The sequence below is a fragment of the Pseudonaja textilis genome, chromosome 2 (genome assembly GCF_049901715.1).
Source record: "Pseudonaja textilis isolate UNSWEBS1 chromosome 2, rPseTex1.2, whole genome shotgun sequence".
NCBI classification, from domain to species: domain Eukaryota; kingdom Metazoa; phylum Chordata; class Lepidosauria; order Squamata; family Elapidae; genus Pseudonaja; species Pseudonaja textilis.
In genome coordinates this window covers 182,571,097-182,596,742 of record NC_141991.1, presented here as the reverse complement: position 1 = coordinate 182,596,742, position 25,646 = coordinate 182,571,097, and the positions used below count along the sequence as shown (strand labels likewise).

The 25,646-nt window shown below is 36.5% G+C and overlaps 1 protein-coding gene across 1 annotated transcript in view; it reads right to left on the bottom strand.

Annotated features, from left to right (window-relative positions):
• Nucleotides 1-1,445: 1,445 nt before the first annotated feature.
• MLLT3 (MLLT3 super elongation complex subunit) overlaps nt 1,446-25,646 on the bottom strand; it is a 139,782-nt gene continuing 115,581 nt past the window's right edge. The window contains exons 7-12 of the mRNA XM_026718354.2: nt 19,825-19,903; nt 16,248-16,380; nt 13,519-13,615; nt 11,984-12,055; nt 11,600-11,671; nt 1,446-2,670 (exon numbers count right to left, since the gene is read on the bottom strand). Of these exons, the coding sequence (XP_026574139.2) occupies nt 2,539-2,670; nt 11,600-11,671; nt 11,984-12,055; nt 13,519-13,615; nt 16,248-16,380; nt 19,825-19,903 (585 nt within the window). The 3' untranslated portion in view covers nt 1,446-2,538. The remainder of the gene's footprint in view (nt 2,671-11,599; nt 11,672-11,983; nt 12,056-13,518; nt 13,616-16,247; nt 16,381-19,824; nt 19,904-25,646) is intronic.

Here is a 25,646-nt window from a genome sequence, read left to right as displayed (position 1 = left end):
TTTCAATACACAAATGCAGCTGAAATGTGTTTATTCCATCCTCATTCTCATCAAACTAGAGAACTAACATTTTATAAGGATGACTGATGAGCTACATGCAAGTCAGAGTTAAGAGTCTACTGTAATTTCAGTAATATTCCCTTTACATAGTTAACCCCTCCACCCCCACAAATTCTGTACATCAGCTACTATTTTCTGTGGCTCAAAGGACTTACTTTGCCTTTTTAAAAACAAAGAAAAAACACATGTCCAGTATATAGTCAAAGTTATGTTGGCCTGTGCTCCTTCCAACAATCTCTCAAGAGTTTTTGCCACAAAATTTAGTTAGAAAAGTCAACGTTGACCCCTCCCCCAAAGCACAGATTTTGTGCTCAGATTGAAATGAATCGTGTTGAATGTGCACTGTTAAAAAAAGTTGAAAGACAGCCTTTAGATTTTCAAACATTTCATATAAAAATGCTAACAAAAATGTAAAAAAACCCACTCAAACATCTCCCGCCGTGCTCCAAGATCACATCATACACCTGATGTCAAAATATTTCAAAAACCTCCCAACAATTGCACATTTAAAAGTTGGACTTAAAAAAGAACATAACACTTCAAGTATGTTTCATGCCAATCATCAAGAAGAGTCATAACATTACTGAAGAAAAGTACACTTGTTCTTTTGAAAGTCTAAGATAGACTTCCGTAGTTTAGGTCAAATATCTTAATTTAAAAATAATAAAAAATAAACCCACATTCACACACATAGCATACACACAAAAGGAAATAATTTCTTTGGACTTAAAGAAACAGCGTTAAGAATTCCCATTTGATGATGAAGAAATAACCTTACTACAAACTTAATTTTTCATACTGCAACATACTGTGCACAAAGAACAAGGAAATCCGTTAGATGTTTCTGCAGGATGATTCTGTAGCAACAGATGATAATCTGGTCACTAAGCAGCAATTGGATATACAACAGCCTTTCAAGCACAGCTTATTTTGAAAAGGCTAACAAATCCTTCAGATCCAAAAGTAGTCCTTAAGCAACATCTTCTATCAGGATATATCACTTGACATCCCTGCTTTAATGGCTTCAGTAAGAGAAGGCCTCTTTTCTGCCCTCTTTCTTTAAATGGAGTTTTATTTTGTTTTATGAAATTACTTTTGTTAAAGATTAAAAAATACTTCTGAAAATCAGGGCAGTGATGTTTAGTAGATAATTTCACTAAAGAAAGATGTTTCTATCGGGTGGCTGTTTTTTTTTTCTTTCAGAAAAACATCATTTTACCATTAAAAAGTTTAAAATGGTAGGACAGGTAACATTTTGGAAGAAGTCCAAATATCTCTGAAAAAAAATGGAAGGAATACAAGTTCTCAGGTGGTCCCTATAGCAATACATGCACGAATGTAGAATTTTTTTTTAAAAAAAAAGAAAGGATGGGGGTGGGAGAGTAGTTTAGAACTCATTTATTCACATCCAAACATAATATGTATTAATTATGCAATTGAAATTAATCTGATTAACCAGTTTGAGTTAAGAGCCCTATTACAACTGAATGTGAAGTATGGAACAAGTAATGAAATTTAGAAATAATTTTCAGCATATTGGCTGTAAATAGTTCCCAATCAAGGGCTTTCTGTCTGTACTATGAAAACTGAACTAGTATTCCTCTTATGGCAAACATCTGCTTATGTTATATTTGTTTCTAATATAACCTTAAAACAGACGAAGAAATGTTGACGGGAAAGCAATTCTGAATTGGGATAGCATACCGTATTAACACATTTGTGTTTTTATCCCTTAATAACAGGTCAGAATCTCGTTTTGTTTTGTTCCATATAGTCCAAAATGAGCACATTAATTATAACCTGGGTGATCCTGCTACAGTAGACTGAGCATTTTAAAAAAATAGATAGGAGACTTTTCTGCCTTACCCCACACCAGTATCTTATTTTGGGGAACCAGAGAAATCGAAACCAAACAATGCAGTGGGGTTTTCACACTGTACTAGCAAAAGGGTCAAGACAAAGTGGCATCAAAGCAAGAGTAAGGTCAGAAGGCCTGTGATGGCGGTGTGCTGGATCCAAGGAGCATCCGTGAGACACGGGACATTGTAGCGTCTGGTAGTGCCATTCCCTCAAGGACGTTGGAATATGCATATGCAGTAATAAATAGATCAGTTATGTAATAAGGCAGTGTGTTGAACATGCATTTATCTTGTGGCCTGGAGTACCACAGAGAGAGACACATGATACCATACACATTCATTAAGTGTTTTTTTTTTTCAAGGCTATCCAGGCTAACTCTTCCAGAGCATTTCCTTGGTGAGAAGAGCAATTCGCTGAGGCTTGTCATTTTTCTTCTCCTTTATCAAGAGATGATGAACTGGCTTTAACAAAAAAATAAAATAAAAATAAAGCTGAAGAGAGCTGTTGGGGTTTTTGCACCATGGCTGCATCGTTCTGAATGTTTTATTTTTCTTTTTTTCTTTTTCAGATAAAAAAACAAACAACCAGCAGTTTTTAATGCAACCACAACTGATGTCCTCAGGATGCTCCAGATGTTTCCAGGTAACTCTGTAATTTTCTAACTGTGGTTTTGTCCAGTGAGCAAAGGTCAAAGTCAAACGTAGTGTTTGTGATGTGAAAATGTCCCGTTTCTTCTATAAGATTTACAATCTGTCATTCAAAAACAAAAGGAAAGGTTAAATTTAAACACTTCTGATCATCTCATCTGTGAGATTTTCAGATAAAATGTAGCCTTACATTGTTTCTTTGTCCATGGGTCTGAGCATGATACATGAATGCCAACAATAGCTTTATGCTTGTTATAACCTTCCTTAATTTTTTTGTTTGTTTATTTGTTTATTTATCTTAAATCATTTTAAAATAAAATTTGTAGACTGCTACAGATCTTTCCAGGCAAGTATCCTACTAACTGGAGAAATGAAGTAACAAACTGAACAGCAACTCTTAATTGGCAATTCTCAGTTATGATTCTGCTTGATTCGGCTATTTGCTGACATGAAAATGTCACACGCATATTGTAATTTACTATGATCTACTCAAACCCTTTTCTTTCTTTCAATCTTCTCCATGGTATATTTACATATTCCCTCATTCTTTTCCTAATTGCCTTTTCATTTTCTTTTTATTTCTAAACCACTCATACCAGGCATCCCAGGCCCTCTAATAAATTGAATCTTCTCTGTCTTTTATTTTCATCGTTAGCCTGTCCATCTCTATACAATCTATTTTTTTTTTTATAACCATGCCTTCCAGTGAAACCCTTTTTTTCTTCCAGAGTTGTGAATAAAAAATCCTTGCAGCTGTTAATTTATGTAACATAATATATCTATCTGTTTTATTGCATTTTTGTGTTATTATACCTAATAAAAAAGTTTCCAGATTAAATTCAAATTTTTTGATTCGTGATTTCTTCTATCCGTTGTCTAATTGTATTCCAATATTTTTTCACTTCCTGGAATGTCCACCAGGTATGAAAATAAGTGCCTTTTTCTTTTCCACATTTCCAACAATTTAGGTCTGAATTAAACATTTTTGCCAATCTAACGGGAGGAAGGTGCCATCTGTAGAACATTTTGTATTGATTTTCCTTGTATGCTGTGGATGTAATTAATTTGTAATTTGACCCCACATTCTCTCCCAATTATCCAGGTCTATATTGTGGCCAACGTTTTTCACCCATACCACCATCGTCTCTTTGACCACCTCCTCTTCCATTTTAAAATCTAGTAGAAAGTGATATATTCTTGAAATCATTTTCTTTACCATTTCTTGTAGAATTTTATCTAATTGATGCTTTTCCATGCAGAAACCAAATTGTTCTTTGTCCTTCTGATATCTGGCCTGAATTTGCATGTATGGCCACCAATCTATCTTTATATTTTGTTGCTGTAATTTTTGTCTTGTAATTCTTTTTACTCAAACCCTTTTCTGAATTAGTGCCCTTCAACTATGTAGGAGATGACAATTATAATACAATATATTGTATAATGTGGCTTTAGCATTCTTAAGTTTCATCTAGAGGCCTTTCCCCCCTTCTTCTATTCAAGAGCTTTTTAACTGAGATGAAAATGACCTAGACTGTTTACATCTTGTACATGCAAAGCACATGCTCTGCCTATGAATTAGAACTATTCCCAATAATCTTATACAGCTTAATTTGCTGTATACCATATATTGATGTATAAGGCAGTGTGAAACTATGGTATGAAATGCACAAATATTTCTCCAATTATTATATCCAAGCAGGCAGCCATACTATAAATAAAAGTATCCTCGACTTACAACAGATCATTTAGTGACAGTTTGAAATTACAACGGCACTGAAAAAGTGATTTATAGTACATCTTTCACACAACCATTAGAGCATCCCCATAGTCGTATGATCAAACTTTCAGATGCTTGGCAACTGAGTCATATTTATGATGGTTGCAGTGTTCCAGAGTCATGTGAATCACCTTTTGTGACCTTCCGACAAGTAAAATTAATGGAAAGGTCGGATTCACTTAACTTGGTTACCAACTTAACAACTGCAGCGATTCACTTAACAGCTGCGTCAAGAAAGGTTTTAAATGTGGCAAATTCACTTAACAACTGTCTTACTTAGCAACATAAATTTTGGGCTGAACTGTCGTCATAAGTAAAGGACCACTTGTATATGCTTTTGATACTTAAAGAATAGCAAAACCCTAGGACATTTTGGACTGAAAGACATAAAAATATTAAGAGCTGTACTATTAAGTGAGCAAGAAGCAAGCATTTCTGGCGAGATAGCCCAACTGAATAACCTGGAACTCTGTAGTATTAAGAATATATATTTCCACCCATGTGGTTCCAGATCAGCAAGAGCTCATGAAAGGTTTAATCAGTCCACAATGTGAAACATACAGCATTACTAAAAATTAAATGTCAGCCTGCTGAGAAGCACCATGTTTAAAGTAGACGTTCATTTATTTCTGCCACACTGGTTTATATAGTAACTTTGGCTCCAACACTCCTCAGCTTGTGTCGAAGTAATGAGTTAGGAATGTAAATTAATTCTAAAATATGCTTCATTTAACCCTAGCTAATAAACCAGCCCAGGAAGATTTCTAGAAAAAAAAAAATCAGAAGTTTTTTTTTTAAAGAATGATCTATATTTGATATGCCTTCCTGTGGTACTCTGCCAAAACAGGGCTTTCCATTAACTCCCTTGATAATAAATTTAAGGAATTCAAAAGCTGTTAGGAAGTGTTAACAGATGCATTTTAAGCAATGCAGCACTCTTTAGAGGGATGAGAAATGAAACTTAGCTTTGGTTTGATTACTATCTATCCTTTTTAAGCTCCTAAATAAAAACAGCATGAACACTGGAATCCTACTCTTCATAAGGGCCTCTTGGAAATATAGTCCCAGGATTACAGCTGAGTAGGATGAATATTCACATTTAATAGAGGTGTAACTCAAGAATATAACCAGAAAACCTGAGGGCTTTTACTGACCATCTGCGAAAGGAAACCAAGTTTTTATATTCTTAATCTATTAAGAAATATTTGGCAGAAAAATAAGATAACAGCTGGCAAGATTTTAGATGGTCAGTTTTAAAATCACATTAAAAGTAATTCAGCTGAAGATGTAGGATGCAAAGTTCAAGACAGTTTTATTTAGGGTTTTTTTTTTGTAAATTTTATTTGAGTTTTCACAAAGAGAGAAAAAAAATACAAATAAAACATCTTTTTTGAAAGTAGCGTAATCCCGGGTTACATTTTTTCGTACAGACACAAATTCAAGTTCATACTCATTTTTATATTCTATTCCATATCTTATTACTATTTTACATTTTCTGCATAGCTTCTCCCCTATTTTAATTTTCTCAATTATATTTTAATTATCTCAATTTTATTTTAATTATCTCATCTCAATTCAAATCATTATATTTGTATTTTTTGTCTGTCCTGTTTAAATTATCTATTATCTTTTCTCATTAAACAAAATTTCTCCTGTAGTTACTGATTGGAGTATGACGCCTTTATATCTTTTAAGTTTATCCATATAGGCTTCAATATATACCCTAAAGTTATAACATTCAATATAATAATACATAACTTCCATTTGGATTCTGCTTGGTACATTCTTAAAATACACACTATATTCTTAAAAAAATGTATGTAAAATGTATGTAATTAAAACAACACATTCCATTCCAATTCAATTCTATCATTAATATTAATATTCATTAAAGTCTTAACTTCTTTAACATTACTTTTCAATTAAATATCATACTTCTATGGGAACAATAATAAGCTTTCCATAATTAATTCCCCCCTCTTCACTTATATTTTATAAAACATTAACTAATTAAAATGTTTCTGTTCCTTCCTAATTCAATTTTCTCATTTATTTTATTTCACTTATTTTATTAACAAACATTTCACTAAATTACACTAACTATTTTATCCTTCATTTTAATCATACATTGTTTCCAATTTTCTAAAGTTATTTCTATTTCAAATATAACAACACAATCTTATGTACCTTTACAGAATCCCTTTTTCAGTTAGATTTTCACCCATTATCTCTAAATAGGTCCTGTTTCTCTATATCTTGCTCCGATCCTTTGTAACTTCTTTTCCTTTCCTTCTTCCCTTTCTTCTTCTCTCTCCCCTTTTTACCCCCTTGTCTCTCTACCTCTATTTCTCTCTTCTGTACTCCCCTTTTCTGTTGTTTTCCAGTGTTATACTTATTTTTTGAATTATTTTTGTATTCTTTGGTTGTTTTTTTAAATCTTAAATTCTCCATCTGTTTCCCCCTTTCCTTTTTCTTCCCCACATAAAATTACTTGTTCATTAAAGATAGCTTCTTCTTTGTCCCAGTCTTCTTGTTTTGCAAATGTTTCTTGTTGTTTCTCATAGTTCCAAATCTCCATTTCTAAGAATTGAAAAACGAAGCCAAAAGAACCCTTCCCTTCTTGTGCATCTTCTTTGTACTTTTTAAGTTCCATTTTCAATTCATCCAGAAGTAGTGCCATTGTATAAATTTTTAAACAACCACCCGATTAATTTTAGTCATTCAAATGTAATAACCAACAATCCAAAGATCACCAAATAATCCAAATACATGCAAGCTGTTTCTTTTTGCTTTTTTTTCACTTTCTCTTCTTGGGGTTACTGTTTAGTTACAAAGTTGCAGTTAAAATGTATCTTTTAGAAGTCTTGTTGAAGTTTTATTGTAGATTCTTTTTAATTCCAGGCAATCTCCTCCCTCTTCCAAATCCTGCCCTTATTTTTTTCTCTCCCTTCCTGCTTATGAAAAAAAAATTTAGTGTCCAGAAATCTTTATTATCCCTTTGGCATTTTATTTTATTTTCAGCTTAATTAACTACTGATGTCAAAGCGGATTTTTCTGATTTCTTATTTAAGTCTCTTAGTTGTCAGTATAGGGAAGGAAAGAGAAGAAGAAAAAAAAGCCAAACCTTTCCCTTTTCACTTTCCTTCGCTGCTTCCGATTCTTCTTTGGGAGCAATATTATTTTTTTGTAAGTTTAAATTCCAGGATACTTTAGTTGTTGCTTTCACAATTTAACCTGGTCAGCCACAACTTTCACTTCTTATCTTCCTCCTGCACATTCTTTTCTGGTCAAGTTCTTCTTTGTGGTGGCCATTTCTGACCACCGCTGCAACCGCCTTCAGGAAAGGGAGTAATGGCCAGCTGAGGAGAGATGCGGCTCTCCTCAACCCGGTACCCCTTTCTTCTGCTGGCGGTCTCCCCCCTCTTCACCACCTCTACGGGGTGGCTTAGCCCTGAAACCAGCTGGCTTGGGGTGCTCCAGCGGCGAGCCCAGACCGAAACCGGGCACGATCGCGGATTTCTGTCTGTCGCCGATGAGACTTCAAACCGGAAGGGCAGTTTTATTTAGTTTTGATGAAGTAAAACTACACGTTGTTGTTTAATGTAATATATAGTTCTGGTTTCCCTTTAATTTCACTGCAGTCAATTTGGCAGCAACAATATAAAAGCTTCTACAACAGAATGTGTGTGTGTGTGTGTGTGTATAGTATTCAGCTTTGTTCGGGTATTTTTCCACGTCATTATGGTTGTGCTTTTAAAGCTGTAGCAACGTTTCGGCAGAATCCCATCTGCCATCATCAGGCTTCTGTATTTTGTTCGTCTGCAAGTCAGACTTTTACAGTTGTTTCAGTTTTAAAAGCACAACTATAATGACGTGGGAAAATACCCAAACAAAGCTGAATACCATACATGTAAGTACCCGCGAAAACTTAACACACACACACACACACACACACACACACACACATATATGGTCTTTGGAATAACATATATACATACATACATACATACATACATACATACATATATATACACATACATACACATATACGTGCCTATATCTACATGTAAAACTGTGTATATGGGAAACAGTATCTAAGGGCCCCAACAAGGGAAACCCCCAAGCGCTCCAAGCAAGAAATATTCTGGATCCCTGGTCCCCATCAAGGGAAACCAGCTATACAGGGCCTGGATGGATCCTTTCCTGTCAAAAACGTCCCGTTGTTTGAAATGGCACTTGCAGCTTCACTCCAATGAAATGATCCAAAAGCAATTGCAAAAGGGAAAAATTCCTGTTTAAGGACTAGCCTGCTTATCCAATGCCAGCAAGACAAAAGAGAAACAATGCCAGGGAAATGGAGTGGGAAGGTACCTGCCCCAGTCCCCAAGAAGGGAAACTAGCAGGGAATGGTGCCTGCGATATTTAGGCGCGAACTTGAAGCCAGCAGTTGAAAATGCCGGGAAGGCAGAATCTCTGATGTTAATTGCCTGAGCAATTTAACGAGCCGCTGATGCTGACTCTCTAAATTGTCAGATAAATGATCCTGTCAGTCGAAATGGCAAGGAGAAGTGAGCCGTGGCTGCGAGCGCTCCGCCAAGATCGCAGAGATAAGATGATCGGGGGATTAGATAAGCTAATTGCCTGAAGCGGCTGTCTCAGGATGCCTGTGGAGTGGCTGGCGGCTCTCAAACTGATCGGGGGGATAACCTGATAGAGCCACAAGCCTTGAAATCGCCATATAAATTGGGGAAAAATGTACAAGCCAAATTAACCCAAGAGCAAACCTGAATTTTGACTAGCTGAATCAGAAAACCGTTCCAGTCAGGGAGTGCACAACCTCTTACCATGAAGGCTAAGCTAAAACTGGGGGACGCTGGGGAGGTGTCCCGTGGAGGAGGAGCGTCCCGGAGTTTTAAGCCCAGCCTTTCCAGAAGAGACTGAAGCACCTCCCACTTCTGGATGCTCTAAACAGCTCATGGGAGAAATAAAAGAATAATAAATAAACATATATTTTTTCTCTCTTCCTATTGGAGCCTAGAACAGCTTCAATAATGAGATGAGCAAAACTTAAATTTAATAAATAAATATTGGGAAGCGTTATCATTGATGATAAAATATACTGATGTAATTCATGATAATCTGCCATTTAAATGATAAACTACCAAGTTAAAATCTGAAATAGAAGTGCATCATTTTCTGATTTAGGGGTCAGCTAAGTTAATATGATGTGAAGCCTAGCATTACCATAAAGCTCGAGGAGATAGTCATAGGCTTTGATTTTAAGGGTAACTGAGGATCACTTCAGGTATTATGATTAACTAGACCCCATTTCTCAAATCTGAAGCCTACAGACTCATATCAATTGATCCAGCTGATCTCAAGGGAGATTGCACTTTTTTTGTAACTTTACCACATGATAAATCAACAACTTACTGGCGTAAGAGTTTTAAATAAATAATGTGGAGAAAAATGTATGTAAGTCAGTGTGTATATATCCTTAGCTCAGGTAGCTTATACCTGAAGTAGTAGGTTGGGCTTAGAAACAGCAACTGGCCTGAAGCCATGCAGTTACTGTAGTTCTATGGTTAAAAATGGGCACAAATCTAAATGGCACCCACAAAAAAATGAACAAAGATTTTGCAATGAACAAATAGATTCACGACTGCTTTTATATTTGGGTGTCTGTATGTAGGATAAAGGCAGAGAGTATGAATATGTGTTATATTGGGAAATTATTATTATTATTATCGTTGTTATTGTTTTTGAAGTCAATATAGCCGTGTTAAGTGCAGAAAATTCTGTATTTCAAAAGTTTCATAGTGAAGCACTAATTTCTGTGAAAAAAGAATTGTCATTGAACCACACCAAAGTACTAATGCTCGAAGTCCATAAATAAATGAAAATAACTAATTAAATGAAAATAACTAATTCAAATTTCAGTATTGCAGATCTAAATTGAAATCTGAATTATGTGAATTCAGATGAGGGTAGTGCATCCATCCTTGCTCTATTTGACCTTTTGGCAGCTTTCGATACCATCAACCATGGCATTCATCAACCATGGAGCAGCTTTGGGAGATGGAAGCGGGAGGCCTTGTGCTATCCTGGTTCACTTCCTTTCTTTGCGGCCACTCTCAGTCAGTGTTGATAGGAGGGGAGAGATCCAGCCCTCGCCCACTGCTTTACGGGGTTCTGCAGGGCTCAGTACTCTCTCCTGTTCAACATTTATATGAAGCCGCTGGGTGAGATTATCTGACACCATGGATTGAGGTATCACCAATATGCTGATAATACTCAACTGTATGTCTTGGCCCGTGGTGAGTTAAAATGATGCCGTGTCCTCCCTCCCGCAATGCCTGGAGGATGTTAGGGGCTGGATGGGGAGCAACAGATTGAAACTAAACCCTGACAAGACCAAGCGGCTCTGGGTTTGGGGTTCATTGGCTCAGGGAGAATTGCCACCTTTGGTCTTGGATGGGGTCTTGGATACCCCAAGCAGACCCTGTGCGTAATCTGGGGGTTCTCCTGTACTCATGACTCTTGCTCAAAGAACAGGTGGTGATTGTGGCCGGGAGGGCTTTTGCGCAACTGTGGGTTGTGCGCCAGTTATGCCCTTTCCTGGACCAACAATCCCTTCTCACAGTCACGCATGCCTTGGTCACTTCCCATCTTGACTATTGCAACACGCTCTACATGGGGTTGCCCTTGAAGAGCATCCAGAAGCTCCAGTTGGTGAAAAATGCAGCGGCCTGCATGGTTTTGTGCAGACCCCGATGTGCACATGTATCACTCTCCTGCAGGAGCTACATTGGCTACCAATTTGCTTCCAGCTGCAATTTTCAAGGTGCTGGTTGTCACCTTTAAAGCGCTTCATGGCTTGAGACCAGGTTATCTGAGGGACCGTCTCTTGCTGGTCACATCTACCCGACTCATCAGAGGGGGGACACAAGGAATGCTGAGGTCCCATCCCTCAGGGACAGACACCTGGTAGGACCCAGAAGAAGGGCCTTCTCTGTGGTGGCTCTCTCTCTCATCTTCTGAAAATACTTGATTATAATTTGAACATTCAGGAAATTCCTTTCAGTGTGAATTATGCTTTTGTAGGACTGAATAGATTATAAAAAAATGTGAGACACTAATATTTTGATTGAAGGATTTGCTTTCTGTTCAAAAATAAAATTTAGATTTCAACTTTGCTTTTTTTTAATAAAACGTTGGTTTTGGAAAACTGTTTAAAAGACATAGAAGCCCTCACCTGTTGCAGTATATGTCTTTCTCTTAGAGTCATTAACCTTCTGTGAAGCTCAACTAATTCATCAAGATATGCCTGAAAATAAATAATTACAGATTAAAACAAAAAATGCAAAGTTTGCCAGTTTGTGAGACCGCATAGTTTTGTTCACAAATATTTCAATTTTATATGATCTTACCAACATAGCAGCAATAAACAATATACATGTAGTAATACAAAATGCTAAAGGAATAATTAAGAAATATTTTATGAAATCACATGCCATTTACATATAAATGTATGTACAAATTTATACTTTTATGTAGATGTTGATTTCAATTAGGTTTTCTGTCTAAATTTAGATTCTAATGTATAGAAGCAGGTTTTAAACATTCTTTTTCTATTTACCTTATCACAATCACCATTCTTAATCTGTTTTTCAGATTTACTTTGTTTTATAGGACTCTTTACTTCCAGAATCTACAAAACAAAAAGAGTAAATATTTAAGGACATTACAAATTAAAAACTAAAATATTTTAAACTATGTTGGTCAGATGACTTTGTTCTGTAAGCGGATTTAAAGCCAATTTATATATCCTAACTATATCTCATGTTATATAACTTAAGAGCAGAAATTAAAGCAACAAACTAATTATAAATAAATTTGAATATCGAAAGACTTTGGAATTATCAATTAAATGAATACTAATGGAAGAACTTTCAGAAATGATTCAGTAATATACTATGTCTTATCTAGTATCAACTCTTCAATTTATTTATAGATAAATGTGCCATATTTTTATAAATTAGCTTTAAAATAAGGTCATGGCACTTGAGTTTTGTTTCTAAACTTCTACAATGCAAGAATTATATCCATATGTTGAAGTCTCTGTTTGTACATAGTTCTTCTACGAGCAGGGACCTACCATTTTCAGAACAGTTTCACGAGCATTGATCTACTTGAGCATTGATTTAGAACAGGGGTGTCAAACTCGCGGCCTGTGGCCTGGATGCGTCATGTGCTGGCCCTGCCCCAGCCCAGTTTAGTGAAGGGGAAAAACATCCCAATACATCATGTGATGATGCAAGTTTGACACTCCTGATCTAGAAGTATTCATTTTCCTACTCAAGTAAAATCAGAACCTTAACATAGTGCTTAATAAATGTCAAGAATACAGAGTCTTTAGAAGTAGTTGGACGATAACAAATCCAAGTAACAGGAAATAACAACAGATTGTCGTTGACTCAATTGATTCATGCATACATATGACATTACTTGGAAAAGTGTTATTTGCTGACTTTTGGTTATTTTAAAAAGTAATAATTTAAGCTAATTTTCAATGAAACTAGAAGTATAGTCTTTGATTTACAACTATTCATTTAGCAGCTTTTCGAAGTTACAACAGCACTGAAAAAGTGATTTACAACTAATACTCGCACTTACAAGGATCCTATAGCATCCCCAGTCCCTGATCAAAATTTGGGTGCTTGGCAAACAATATGTATTTATGACAGTTACAGTGTTCCGGGATCATGTGAACACCATCTATAACCTTTCCAGCTGCTACTGACAGCGAAGTCAATAGGGGAAGCCAGATTTGTTTAATGAATGCACAATTCACTTAACAACTGCAGTGATTCGCTTAACAATGGTGACAAAAATGATCATAAAATTGGGTGCCATTTACTTATAGGATATATAAATGTTGTGCACTTTACACATATCTTTGGAAGGATTCCCCTCCCCCCCCCAAAAAAAATATTATAGGCTATAATAGCACAAATCAAATTCAGTAAGATCTGCACAAACTGGAAAGATTCAGGACTAATTAACACTAATCATTTATAAAACTAAAGAAGGCTCACAAAGTTGGTAAAATAAAAATGTTTACTGGAAAAATTAAACAACAGAGACTGTTGTGCTCATACCAAAACACGATACCTGGTTATTGTTGGTTTTTAATAAAGGTGGAGGATCATGGTGTAGAGGTGAAGATGCAGAACTGCTATCACTGTCACTTCCATCACTTAAACTAACCCTGAGCAAAAATAAAAAATGGAAGAGGAATGAAAAGGTAAGAAGCAGGTCAATACACACATGAAAAATTCAAGTGTTCCCAATTTACTACAGATTACGAATATGATATTTTTAAGACCACCTCATCTTATCTGTGATGGCTAGAGTTTTATATTACTCACAGCAGATTAAGACAGTGTAACTTTTGTGGCTTGGATGCCTGGTTGGGGGAGAGAGGGGAATTGGGCTGCAAGAGTGGTGAGCTGGCTGTAACTAACTATTTAAGACAGTGGTCCCAAACGTTTCTGCCTTTGCAGACCGGTGGCGATGATGGCGGGGAGAAGGGAAGGTTCTGTGAGTGCAGCAGGCAAGCGAGCATAGCTCCATTTGCGCAAGTGGCGGGCACTTGCCAGCCGCTGTGCAAATGGGGTTTTGTGTGCAAGCATGAGCACCTGCCACTTGCACAAGTAGAGCTGCATGTGCTCGTAGTCGCCCACTTGTGTGGCCTGGTTCTGAATGGGCTGCAGCCCAGCAATGGGCCCTTGATTTAAGAAACACACAAATATTGTTTTATCATGGAGAGACAATGGTGAAAGAAGTGTATCGGAGGAAGCTCAGAAATCGTATTTTCAAACCAGGGAAATATGAAAATAGCAAGTGCAGTTTGACATACCTATATGAAGCAAACTGGGGCAAAAAAATATTAATTTCACAGCTCTATGGCCGTTTATGTCCTGACGTTTACTCTCTGCTTTGGCAGGAATCAAAATCACAATCTTGAAAAATGTGTGCCAAGTCAAGGGGTTCTCACTGCTGCCCTAGACAATTTCTTCCACAGTTGAACAATTTTATCTGTTAGGAAGTCACCATCTACTCACTCCTTCAAATTAGTCTATTTTCTATAACTCAAGACCATTGTTACATATCCTATGACCCCTGGGATGACAGAAAATTGGTCACAGCTGTCTGATATGGCATCACATATCTGAACATGACTATGCTGCCCTTTAGGGTTTTTTTTCTGAAAGCTAAAACTTTCTTCAGTCTCCTCATTTAGGACTTAATTTGCAGTGCTCCCCCCTCCCCCATTGATGCTCGCTCTGCTTTCTTTACATCTGCCCCAATTTCTCTGAATTATACTGAAATTGCAGGACAGAGAACTGAATATAGTAGTGAAGTGGAGAATGGAATGGAACAATCACATCTCAAATGGAAACTACATTTCAGTTAATGCAGTTCAAAACCATGTTTGCCTTCCCCCCACTTTTGCAGCCACATAATACTCAATGTTTAAGTATAGCTTCAAAGTTTTCCACAAGTATTTTTCCCATCCTATAAATGATAATTTAATGTCCTTTCCTAAGATAAAAACTTCCAATTAGGGTTTGTTAAAATTCAGCTATGTTCAACTTATTTCCCTGATTTCTGAAATTCGCCATATATGGCCTAAAGAATGAAAAGCAGAACATACAGAGAGAGAGAGAGAGAGAGAGAGAATGAGAGAGAGAGAGAGAGAGAGAGAGAGAGAGAGAGAGAGAGAGTGTTTGACTATATACTAGAGCAGCGGTTGCCAACCAGTGGGCTGCAGAGAAATCTTACGCCCAGAGCACCCCCCAAAGCAATTAATCCAGGCTGCGCAGAAACACAAGGCTACGCTAACCACATGGCCCGCGGGAACCCTCCCCATCCACTCACTCTTTACCAAGAAAACTTGCCTGCTAAACTGCCTTTTTTCCTTGTTCCGACCATCATCCGTTCTGCTGTGCCGGAAGATTTAGATTAGCTAGGAAGCAGGAAATGGTTGGATTTCTTGCTTTCTAGCTAGTCTTTAGATCTTCAGCTCTGCTTTTAAGCACAGCCGAACCTTCCTTAGGACTGAAGGTTCTATTATTCAGTGCAGACTCACGGCAAGCAAATTTTATGTGACAGACTGAGCTAGCCGATGGCAGATAGATAGATCACTGAATGATTCTGTGAGCAACTCAATCTGCCTGCCTGCTTTGCCTGATGTTGGGCACAAGTTGCTCTTTAAAAATTCAATATTTACATACATGGTGTGTGAGTTAATTTTATGAGTTTGCTTGCAAGCAAATTTTATGTGACAGGCTGAGCTAGCCGACGGCAGATAGATAGATATCTGAATGAATCTATGATTCTGTGAGCAACTCAATCTGCCTGCTTTGCCTAATTTTGGGTAAAAGTTGCTCTTTTTTTATAAAAAATTCAATATTTATATATTTATAATATCTACATACAAGCCATGCCCAGCCAGTCACATGACCACCAAGCCACACCCACAAATTAGGCCATGCCCACAGAACCGGTTAGTGGTCCCTGGGATTTAAAATTATGAGTTTGGTGGTCCCTGAGGTCCAAAAGGTTAGCGACCCCTGTACTAGAGTGCAGAAGATCTTACTCTTCTTTCTTGGCATGCTGAGCTTTTAAATAAAATGATTTCCCAGATTCTTTCTTAAAACGTTAAAAAATTTCCTTAAATCCCTGCGTATTATTTTCTTTTCCAGCATGCAGTGTTTTAATAAATCTAATAAATATTTTTGCCTTAATTCAAAATCTAAAAAAAAATACCCCCTTTACTATCTTCGGCTTGTCTTAGGCTGTCAAATTATCTGAAATTTATTCTTCTAATTCCTAACCTGCGCACTCTACTTCCTCCGTGCGTATTTATAGGTCTTTCCATCTCAGAGTCGTTGTCGTTCTCATCTGCTTCATCAGATTCATCTTCATTATCATCAGAATGCAGATCTTTCATTATAGACCTCAAAGGACCTAGTGAATAAAAACAAAAAGGGACACACAATTCAACAACAGGAATTCACATGAAGCCTATTTATGGTTAGCTTTATATTAAAAACAAGTCCTAACAAAAATTTTAAGAAAGGAGAAAGGAGGATCTGATCATTAAACAAAAGATGCACTGCTTGGGGGAGCTTACGAAGCAAATGCTTAAACAAAAGTAAATTTATTCAAGGACCAGTTGACTTAAAACAGGATTATTTCTGTCAACAAGGAGATTAGTGTTTTAAGTGTTTGCAGAATAAGCCCCTTGGAATGTTAAATAAAGCAACTTGGCATTCTACAGAACCAAATGGATCTTTAAAACAAAACAAAGTAAAATAAAGATGCTATAAAAGACCCTTAAAGGTATTTTATACTGGAAAAAGCTAAAGAGGCCACAGTAACAGTACATTTTGCTAGACTAATCCATGCATTGAAAGTCATAGTCTAATAAATCACTGTGATTACAAGTTGCTCTAGCCAAGGCATTCTTTGTCTGTTTTTGATCTACTCAGAATATAGCTGTCGTCTTTAGTCTAAGGTCAATATCAGGTCAAACCAGCTTTTTGCATGCTCCTATGTATAAAGTGTGTCAATTCCAGTAGAAGAGACCTATTTTTATCCAAGAACTGGATAGAGATCCTATGCCTCCTACACTAATGAAGTTGTATTAAATAAAAGTTCTACAATTGGTTCTACAACTTAAAATGTGAGCGTATTTTAATAGCATTAAAGACATTTACATTGAGGCATTGTTTTTCCTGAAGAAAATAAAAATATTTAATCTGTTCAGAGGTTGAAAAGCAAGAAGAACAAAACTTTGAGGGAATTTTTGAGCTAAAGCTCTAAAAATAATTCTGCCACTAAAAAACAGAGCAATAATTTACAAAATAGTTTAATTCTTAACATTATTATTAGTGGCATCGTTAATTACAATTTGACATGTTGCTCTATGCCAAAATAAAGATTGGCTGTTGTAAAGTTACTAATTGTTTTATTAATTAATTTAGAAAGGCAAAAGACCTATGTGGTCTGGAGAGAAACAGATTAACTAATTTATGTCCTGCCTTTCCTTATGTTCAAGATAGCTAAAATAAAGAAGCACAAAGACAAAATTTGAATATATAAAATAATGGCAATCAGAGTTTCCTGCACGATCATAATAATTGTTAAAATATACAGAAACAGGATAAATTCCAGTTATATGTGTCCATGATATTAAACAGGAACTATAATCCAAGCTAAGGCTGTAGTTAATCATTAACTACATGCATGCGCAAAACGTAGTCACTGAACCAATAGTAACACCGGTTGAATCCCACCCCTGATCAAAATCTGAAAAGTTGAAAGATTATGGCATAAATCTCTGTGTTGACAAAATTTCCATTTATCAATTATAAAAGGTCACACTGCTTGGATCCATACATATACTCTGCTGATACATAATGGCATTCTAGATTCTTGGGAAGAATTTGATGCACATGACAGCTAACAACAGCCAAAAAATTGGCAGCTATGACTTCATATTGTTGTGTACATAATAATACAATAGTTTGTGATACTGTCATGGAAGTTGTATATATTTTGAAATGTTCCCTGAAAAGCAGTAATCAGTTGGCAAAGGAATAATTTTCTTATAATTATTGCAGGAAAAGAAAATGTCTGAAGAAATTTAGAAATATCAACTGATGAAAGAGCTGAATGCTTTTAGGAAAAAAACATTTTTGATTTAAAAAAGATTTGGACTTTTCGAGAAACTAGATTTACAACACTATGCTATTTACCATTTTTAAAAAATGACACAATGGGAACTCCCTCAAGTATCTATATATAAACTACAATAAGTTTTTGCATATCTAAATCCTAAATTTGAGAACTCCAAAATCAAAAATCAAAAAAGGTTAGGAAATCTGTTCCCTTTGTTTAAAAAAAACAACAACATTTTTTTTTAAAAAAGTACAAGTTCTAGGTTCTTTGGTTTACTCATTTCTGCAAAATTGAAGACTGACAGATCTTGGAGGGACTACTTTTTAAATGAAATGTATCATGCAAAATACATCTTAATTATCCCACTGTTCCATGGGCTGCACTGGCTGCTGCTTTGCTACCGAGTGCAATTCAAGGTTGTTACCTTTAAAGCTCTGCGCGGCATAAGTCCAGGTTACTTGAGAAACAGTCTCACCCCAATGGGACTGGCCTGCTCCACCAGCAGAAGAGGTATCCTGCAGGCCCCATCAGTCAAGGAGTTTTGGCTGGCACAGTGCAGGAGAAGGCCCTCTATTCTGTAGTTCTTGCCCTTTGGAACATCTTATCCCCTGAGGTGAGATTGGCTCCCACCCTTCAGACCTTCCCTAGGGGCTTGGAGACCAGATGGCCTGGAGGCCCAACAGGGGAGTATCACACTAGAGGCGGTTGATAAATTAACAGGCAATCTCACCTCCCCATCTTTTAAGCTAATTTTTATTTTTGATTGTATTTCTATTTTTATTGTTTTAGAAATATTCATCTTTTATACTTTTAATGCTTTTAATGATGTGAGCCACCCAAAGTCACTTCAAAATGAGATGGGACGCAAATAAACCAAATAAACAAAGTACTTTTTAATTTCAAAAAGTCATTTGTTTGTGCAGCTAAGCTGCTGCCATCTTCTATTGGGACATAGCCTGTTTAGTTATCCAAAGTAACTAGAAATAAGGTTGTTTGATTTCTGAAGAAAGGTATAATGCTGGCTGAAATTTAACTACTTCAGATGCTAACAAGTAAAACTTAAGTGATCTAGGAATTGCTGTAGCACAAGCGATGGTAGGATCAGCCTAGGAGTGGGGAGAACAGAATTCAAATCTCTACTGAGCTATCAAGCTCTTGCAGGTAGTCCTGGACTCATGATCACAATTAGGACCAAGATTTCTGTTGCTAAGCCAGGTGGTTAAGTAAGTTGTGCTTGATTTTACGACCTTTTTCTGTTAAGTGAATTACTGCAGTCGATAAAGAGAATCGTGCAACCCTTGTATGGATCCAGCTTTCACCCCACAGACTTTACTTATCGGAAGCTGGCTGGGAAAACAGCAAACGGTGAGCATATGAACCCAGATGCTACAGCTGTTGTAACTACATAGCCGTTGCCGAGCCCTCAAATTTGGACCACATGACCACAAGGATGCCACCACAGTCCTCTAAGTGCAAGAGCTGGTCTTTTTTCCAGTGCTGTAACTTTGAATGGTCACTAAATGAATGGTTCTAAGTCAAGGACTACCTGTATTATGATCCATTGTCAGTTCAACCTATTTTGCATGGATAAAATGACAGGATAAAGGTTCTCAGAGCTATCTCTAGTAGGATGACAATCCATATGTCTTTTTTTTTTTAAAGATGCCATCCTTTTTGTTTGCATGCACCTGACACCCCCCCTCCCCCCCCTCCCTTTTTTAAAGTTACCTTGCTGTCGACTGTTCTGAGATGGTGTGAAACTGGAGCTAGAGCTGGAACTTGAACTTGCAGGGCTGGGTTGCTCGGACTTGGGAAGGAGAGAATGTGGCAGAGCCAAGAGAAAATAAAAAAGCACAAAATTAGTTCCTCTGCTTGCTCAAAAAAAAACCAAACAGAAACAAAATACAAAGATAAATGGTCACATTTACTTTGCAACAATTGGAAGGAAAGGAACTACCGGTAAGAACACACCTTTCCCGCAATTTACACAAAGGGAGGGGTAAGACTTTATCCACTGGAGGCAAGCTTTCTTTTTCATCCCATATACTCTAGGTGGAAGGCCCATTAATGCTTTCCTTTTAATCAAATGATCAGTGAATTTGGTTTAGTAAGGCCATACCAGCCTGCTAGAAGTTGGACCTTCCAGCTACATTTGCTGAAAATCATCCAGTTAGCCAGACAACCTATCTGGATAATACCGAGCGGGAGAAAGCTGTTAAAGATGTAGAATGATTGTAGGCCGAACTGTAGAACGAATGAGAAACCATGACCCAGGAAAAGGCCTATATTTTCCTTAAGCTTGTATATTAAATACATTATTCCCACTGCTGTCAAACAACTTTATAATAATTTGAAAAGATTGTGCACGAAAATGCTTCACTTAAACAGGGGAAAGACTAGGGAGTAGATAATTGCAGCCATTTTTTGTTCCTCATGAAAAGTGCTCATGATACTCTCAGGCTTTCTGAAATACATGGAAGAACTTTAGAAGGAAAAATCTGCAGAACATTTTATGCCAGCCTTGCGATCTTTATAGAGAGTAGACCTGATTGGCCACAATGAAAATAGCAAACTGATTTAAAACTGTTTCATACCAAGTAGGTGGTTTTAGGATAATTCTTACATATTGTAGGAATATTAATTGCATATAGGGTATCTATGACAGCATAATAGCATCAAACAATTCCACTGTGTATAATTGTATATACCAATCTGCCATGCTGTTAATTTTCACAGTAAACAATATTACGGAAAGTGAGGAAAAGAGAGATAACAAGTAAAAGAACTTAAAGGTAAGAAATAACAGAAAGAAAATGAGTCTAATTATATCTTTTAATGCTTACAAACCACACTTGCCTTTACCACATTCAAGCACTGATTTTTGTTCTTTAAAATTCCCACCTCCTCTCTCCTTCTGAGGATTTCATCAATTCTCTCCAGTCCCAAGTTTCTTGGTCCTCTTTTTCCTCTCAAACCATTCGTTCCTTTTTCATGTATTTATTTGCTTCTTCTCTGCTAGTTTTTCACTTTTCTTTTCACATCCATTTAGAACTCTTTCCTTCTTAAACCTATCTCTTGTTCTACCACACATTTCTTAGGCACTCAAAATTGCATTCAACCTGTTTTGGGTTTTTTTGCTTCTCTTGATATGTCCAACTATCACTTCCATGACAAATGGGCAGCAACACACACATTTTAGCATCTCTAGGTAAGTATCAATTCCTCGCAACAACCACATATGTTCTCTTCTTTTCTAATAGCATTTGCATTAAAGTTTCTCTGTTTCCCCCTCCTTAGTAAGCTTTCTATCAAAACACATGAATTCATCTACTAGAATCATAGGGACTAGAACTTTTTCTAAACTTTTTACAGGAAACTTACACTATTACATTTTTTCTGTCAAATGCAACCATATTGGTTTTCATTTTCAGATCCATAATACTAATTGCATTGCATAATCTAAGATTTGCAAATCATTTAAGTTTGGAGCAAACACCATCTCCAATCACTGCATTTCAAACATCACTGCAAGCTTTTTCTTATACGTTTATCAATATAGCAAACCACCAAAGTTGACATCAACATATCTTTCCCTTATTTCCTGCTCGATGTTGAATTATTAGATAAACAATCCATTTATTCTCACGGATGCTTTTCTTTGATCATATTCTGCTTCAAACTTCAAGACCATATTTATGCAACTTGTTTCTTAAGTAAAGCTCGTTGCTTTGTCATATAGTTAGTCCTTGACTTATGACCATAATGGAGTCTGCCCATCATGGTCATAAATCATGATGGCTGTGATGCAGGTCACCCATGTGTATAACCCAATTTTAAACTTTGTTTGCAGTGACTGTTAAGTGCCCACACCAACCAATGGTTTCCTATGAGCCAGTATCGCTGAAAACTGAAGGTAAATGCCAGTTTTTGATAAAAATCATCATAAAACATAGTCATATGACCAAGAAATCTACAAATGGACATAAATTTAGGCTGCTTACTAAGCACCCAACATGCGGTCATGTGATTGTAGGTCTAGACAGTTGTCAGAACTTTGGAACTGGGTTGTAAGTACCCGCAGAAGGATCCTCAGAGACACTTTGACTGGTCGCAAATGAATGGTCATAAATTGAGGACTACCATTTTCTAAATCAACAAATGTACAATAAATTTTCTTACATTCGTACTTTCCTGAATATCCCATCGAAGTGCAAAACTCCAATATGCGCAGCCCAGCCAAGCATAAAGCTTCACTCTACTTCCAAAATGTCATTGTCACCTCTTGAAATCTTTCAACATGAATTCCAACAGGCATATTACCCGGAATATTTAATCGTCCTCTAATTCTGCATTCGTTCTTATTATCATTCACTTTGTATAAGGGAAAAATATAATAGTGTTATCTCAACTGTCAAGTGCAGATGGAGTTAAAGACATTGAAGTGCCACACTTTATTTAAACCATATTATGTTAATTTCCTTCACAGTTATACCTGCAGCTTTATCATGTCTCAATATTCTTACAGGATTCATGACTTTTTAGAATAGTTTTCCTCCTAAACGTTAAGCTGTATATTATTTGCTTATTGCTTATCACTGGTCCTTGAAGTTCCAGCCTTTGCAACATACCCATGGTCACATGATTGTAATCTGAGCACGTGGTTGCCCAGTGTGCAATCATGATGTTGCAGTGATCCAGATCACGGGATGACCATTTGTGACATTATCTGCTGATTTCCCACAAAGTCAATGAGGGAACCAGTAGAGAAGGTTGCAAGTCACCCAAGTTCCTGCTGCCTTTTTGCATAGGAGCCTAATACAGGGTACATATTCCTCAGCAGCCCTTGTTCACCACAATCCATAAGCACATATTTGCTCGCCAAACACCCTGCCTTCCTATGGCCTCTACTGGTCCTCCCAGGAACCCCCTGAATTACTGAATTCCTTCTCCTAACTAACTATTCATGGCAGGGTTAGGTGGTCTGGTGTGTGATAGTAGTGCGAAGTGGCAGTGGCAGGCAGACAGGCAGGAGCAGCCCTTGGGGAAGCTGAGAATTTGGATGGCCAGGTGACCTGTGGTGAAAAGAGCGGGAACTGGTTCTTCAGCTTCCACTTAGTTGGTCATGTGATACATTCCCCACTTTGGCAGCTTTTCTCTCTTTTCTATGAGAACTAAGTTGGGAGAGGACTGACATTGTGTTGGAGATCTCAGGGAAGACAAGTTTAATGGCTATCTTGCATGGTGGCATGCAGACTGCAAAAATTGGACTGGCAGAGACTTTTTAATAAGTGTTTACTCATCTGTATGTTACTAACACTTTTGTGTTTGTGTCTATGATCTGTAAAAAAATGATACACATCATCATAGTGTAAAATTTTTCAGTAAAGGTACCTCAACTTACAAGACTAACTCACAGAAATTAGGAGTCCATTACTCCCAAGGAAATAAAATTTGAGAAATTTTCTCCCACTTCAGCATTGCTGCAATCAGCCGCAATCACACAATCTTTATTTTAATCTCAAAAAATGCCATCTCATGTGTATTGCTTGAATAGATTATAATTTTCCTTCAGCAATTATTAACTGAAAATAATGAATAAATGATTTTATTTCTGAAGCAAAATGAACTAAAGGGCAAGGAATATTTAACAAAAAATAAAGGATTTATTATTGGTACAAAATCAATATAAAGAAATAAAGCTTGATTCATTGACATCATTTTTTATTTTTATTTCACTAGTATGGCCATCAATATTGTTTCTAAGAAATAGTTTGATCTTGTTGAGGAAAGTGAGGTAAGAAAGGCTGCCAAGGTTTCTGGAGGCTGGTCTTTCTTGAGAGATTCCTGATGCCTCCATCAAAAAGCCACAAAACTAAAATTATAATTGTAAGCCATATAGAGTCATTGACTGAGTTGGCGGTTATAGAAATTGACTGAATAAATGAACGAACGAATGAATGAACAGGATGATACCTATTGCTCACACTTACCAGAGGGTGGCTATTATAGGATTATTAAAAGAAATGGAAAGAGTGAAATTGCTATAAATCATCTGTTTTTAAAACTTAAGACTTCCATTTAGTTTATAATAAAATGAAAGAAGACAAGTTTGTGGTTTGATTATCTCTGGCCAATTGAAAACTGCTCTCCAATGTTCACCTTGTTCTGTATTGCAACTAGTTTTCTACAGGGTGGCTGTTGCTTCAAGTTACATTGAATTGTCCATTGAATTGTCCAATTCAACTTAACGAAGAAATACAAATAGTATATTTATAGCCATAAATCCACCAATTAATTACATTCAAAGTTCCCTCCCCAAATAGCGCAATAGTAGTATGTGGCCTCTATTAAATTCAATGCTAAGCTGCAGTTTCATGCATTGTGCTTACATAAGCTCAACAGTTGTTCATCTACCATAAATCAATCTATTGTTGTCCTTTGTAATGAGAAAGCAGATTTACAGCTTTTTAAAGGCTTGCTTCACAATCAAAAAGATTGTGAGGCAAGCTAATGGAACATCTCTTTTTTTTTTCTGAGGGTGCCAAAGAAAGGGGGAGGGAGTAGAGTTAGCATCTGTTCCTCTCAGACAAATGACATCTGTAGTTCTCACAGCTGGGACTGAAAGAAGCAAGCAATTTCAACATTTTGTACATACATGGAGATTCATGTGTTTCTCACTTGCCTCACACAAAACACTTTTTGTATTGATTTGATGGAACATGATCTCTGTGCAAAATCTGCTATACATTTTAGTTGGACCTTACTCCAAATTATCAGCAAAAATATGTGGACCTTTGATATGTAGTTTGGATTTTATATTAAAAGGATCCATGATGTAGGTCCTAATGTATGTGTTAAGTAGAGTTATAGAAGGAGCAGTATTTCCCAAGGGTAGATATTAGATAACTTTGTAAGCAGATAATTTCCTCATATTTCCCATTCTTGTTTTGCAGTTGTTTCTAATATGAATATGGAGAAAACAGACATGATTCAGAGAAGGCAACAGAGAAGCACTCACATTAGAAAGTCTAATTATATAAAGTCCAATGTGTAGTAAAAATGAATATATATATTTAGCCATAACATGTTCTTCTCCTGAAATTTAATTTTAGTGCACAGAAAAACTTTCAAAGATTCACAGTTATTAGAACCAAGGATTACGACTACCACAAGAGTGATAGCATTATATAAGAAGCTAAACTAAGAAACTGAAATGTAATTTTAAAAAAGTATTAGAAGCTGTCACATGCAACACTTTTAATGTCTCACAGTTAGTTCTCTGGCTTTAGTAATTGTTGCTAGGAAGACAGAACTTCTGAACATTTTGAAATTGCTTTTCCCTCATTTTCCCAAAAACAAGAAATTTTGAATTTTTTTCCCTTTAAGCATTGATTTCCTGCTCAAAAGAAATGTTCTTAGCGTTTTAAATTAAACTATAGGTTTGGCTTACTCATAAAAGTTAAAATTTCGATATTAAATGTAGAAGTGTTTTTGACTCATAAATTTAAATGTATTGTTGGGTGAATACCGTAATTTTCTCTTCTTTTCTG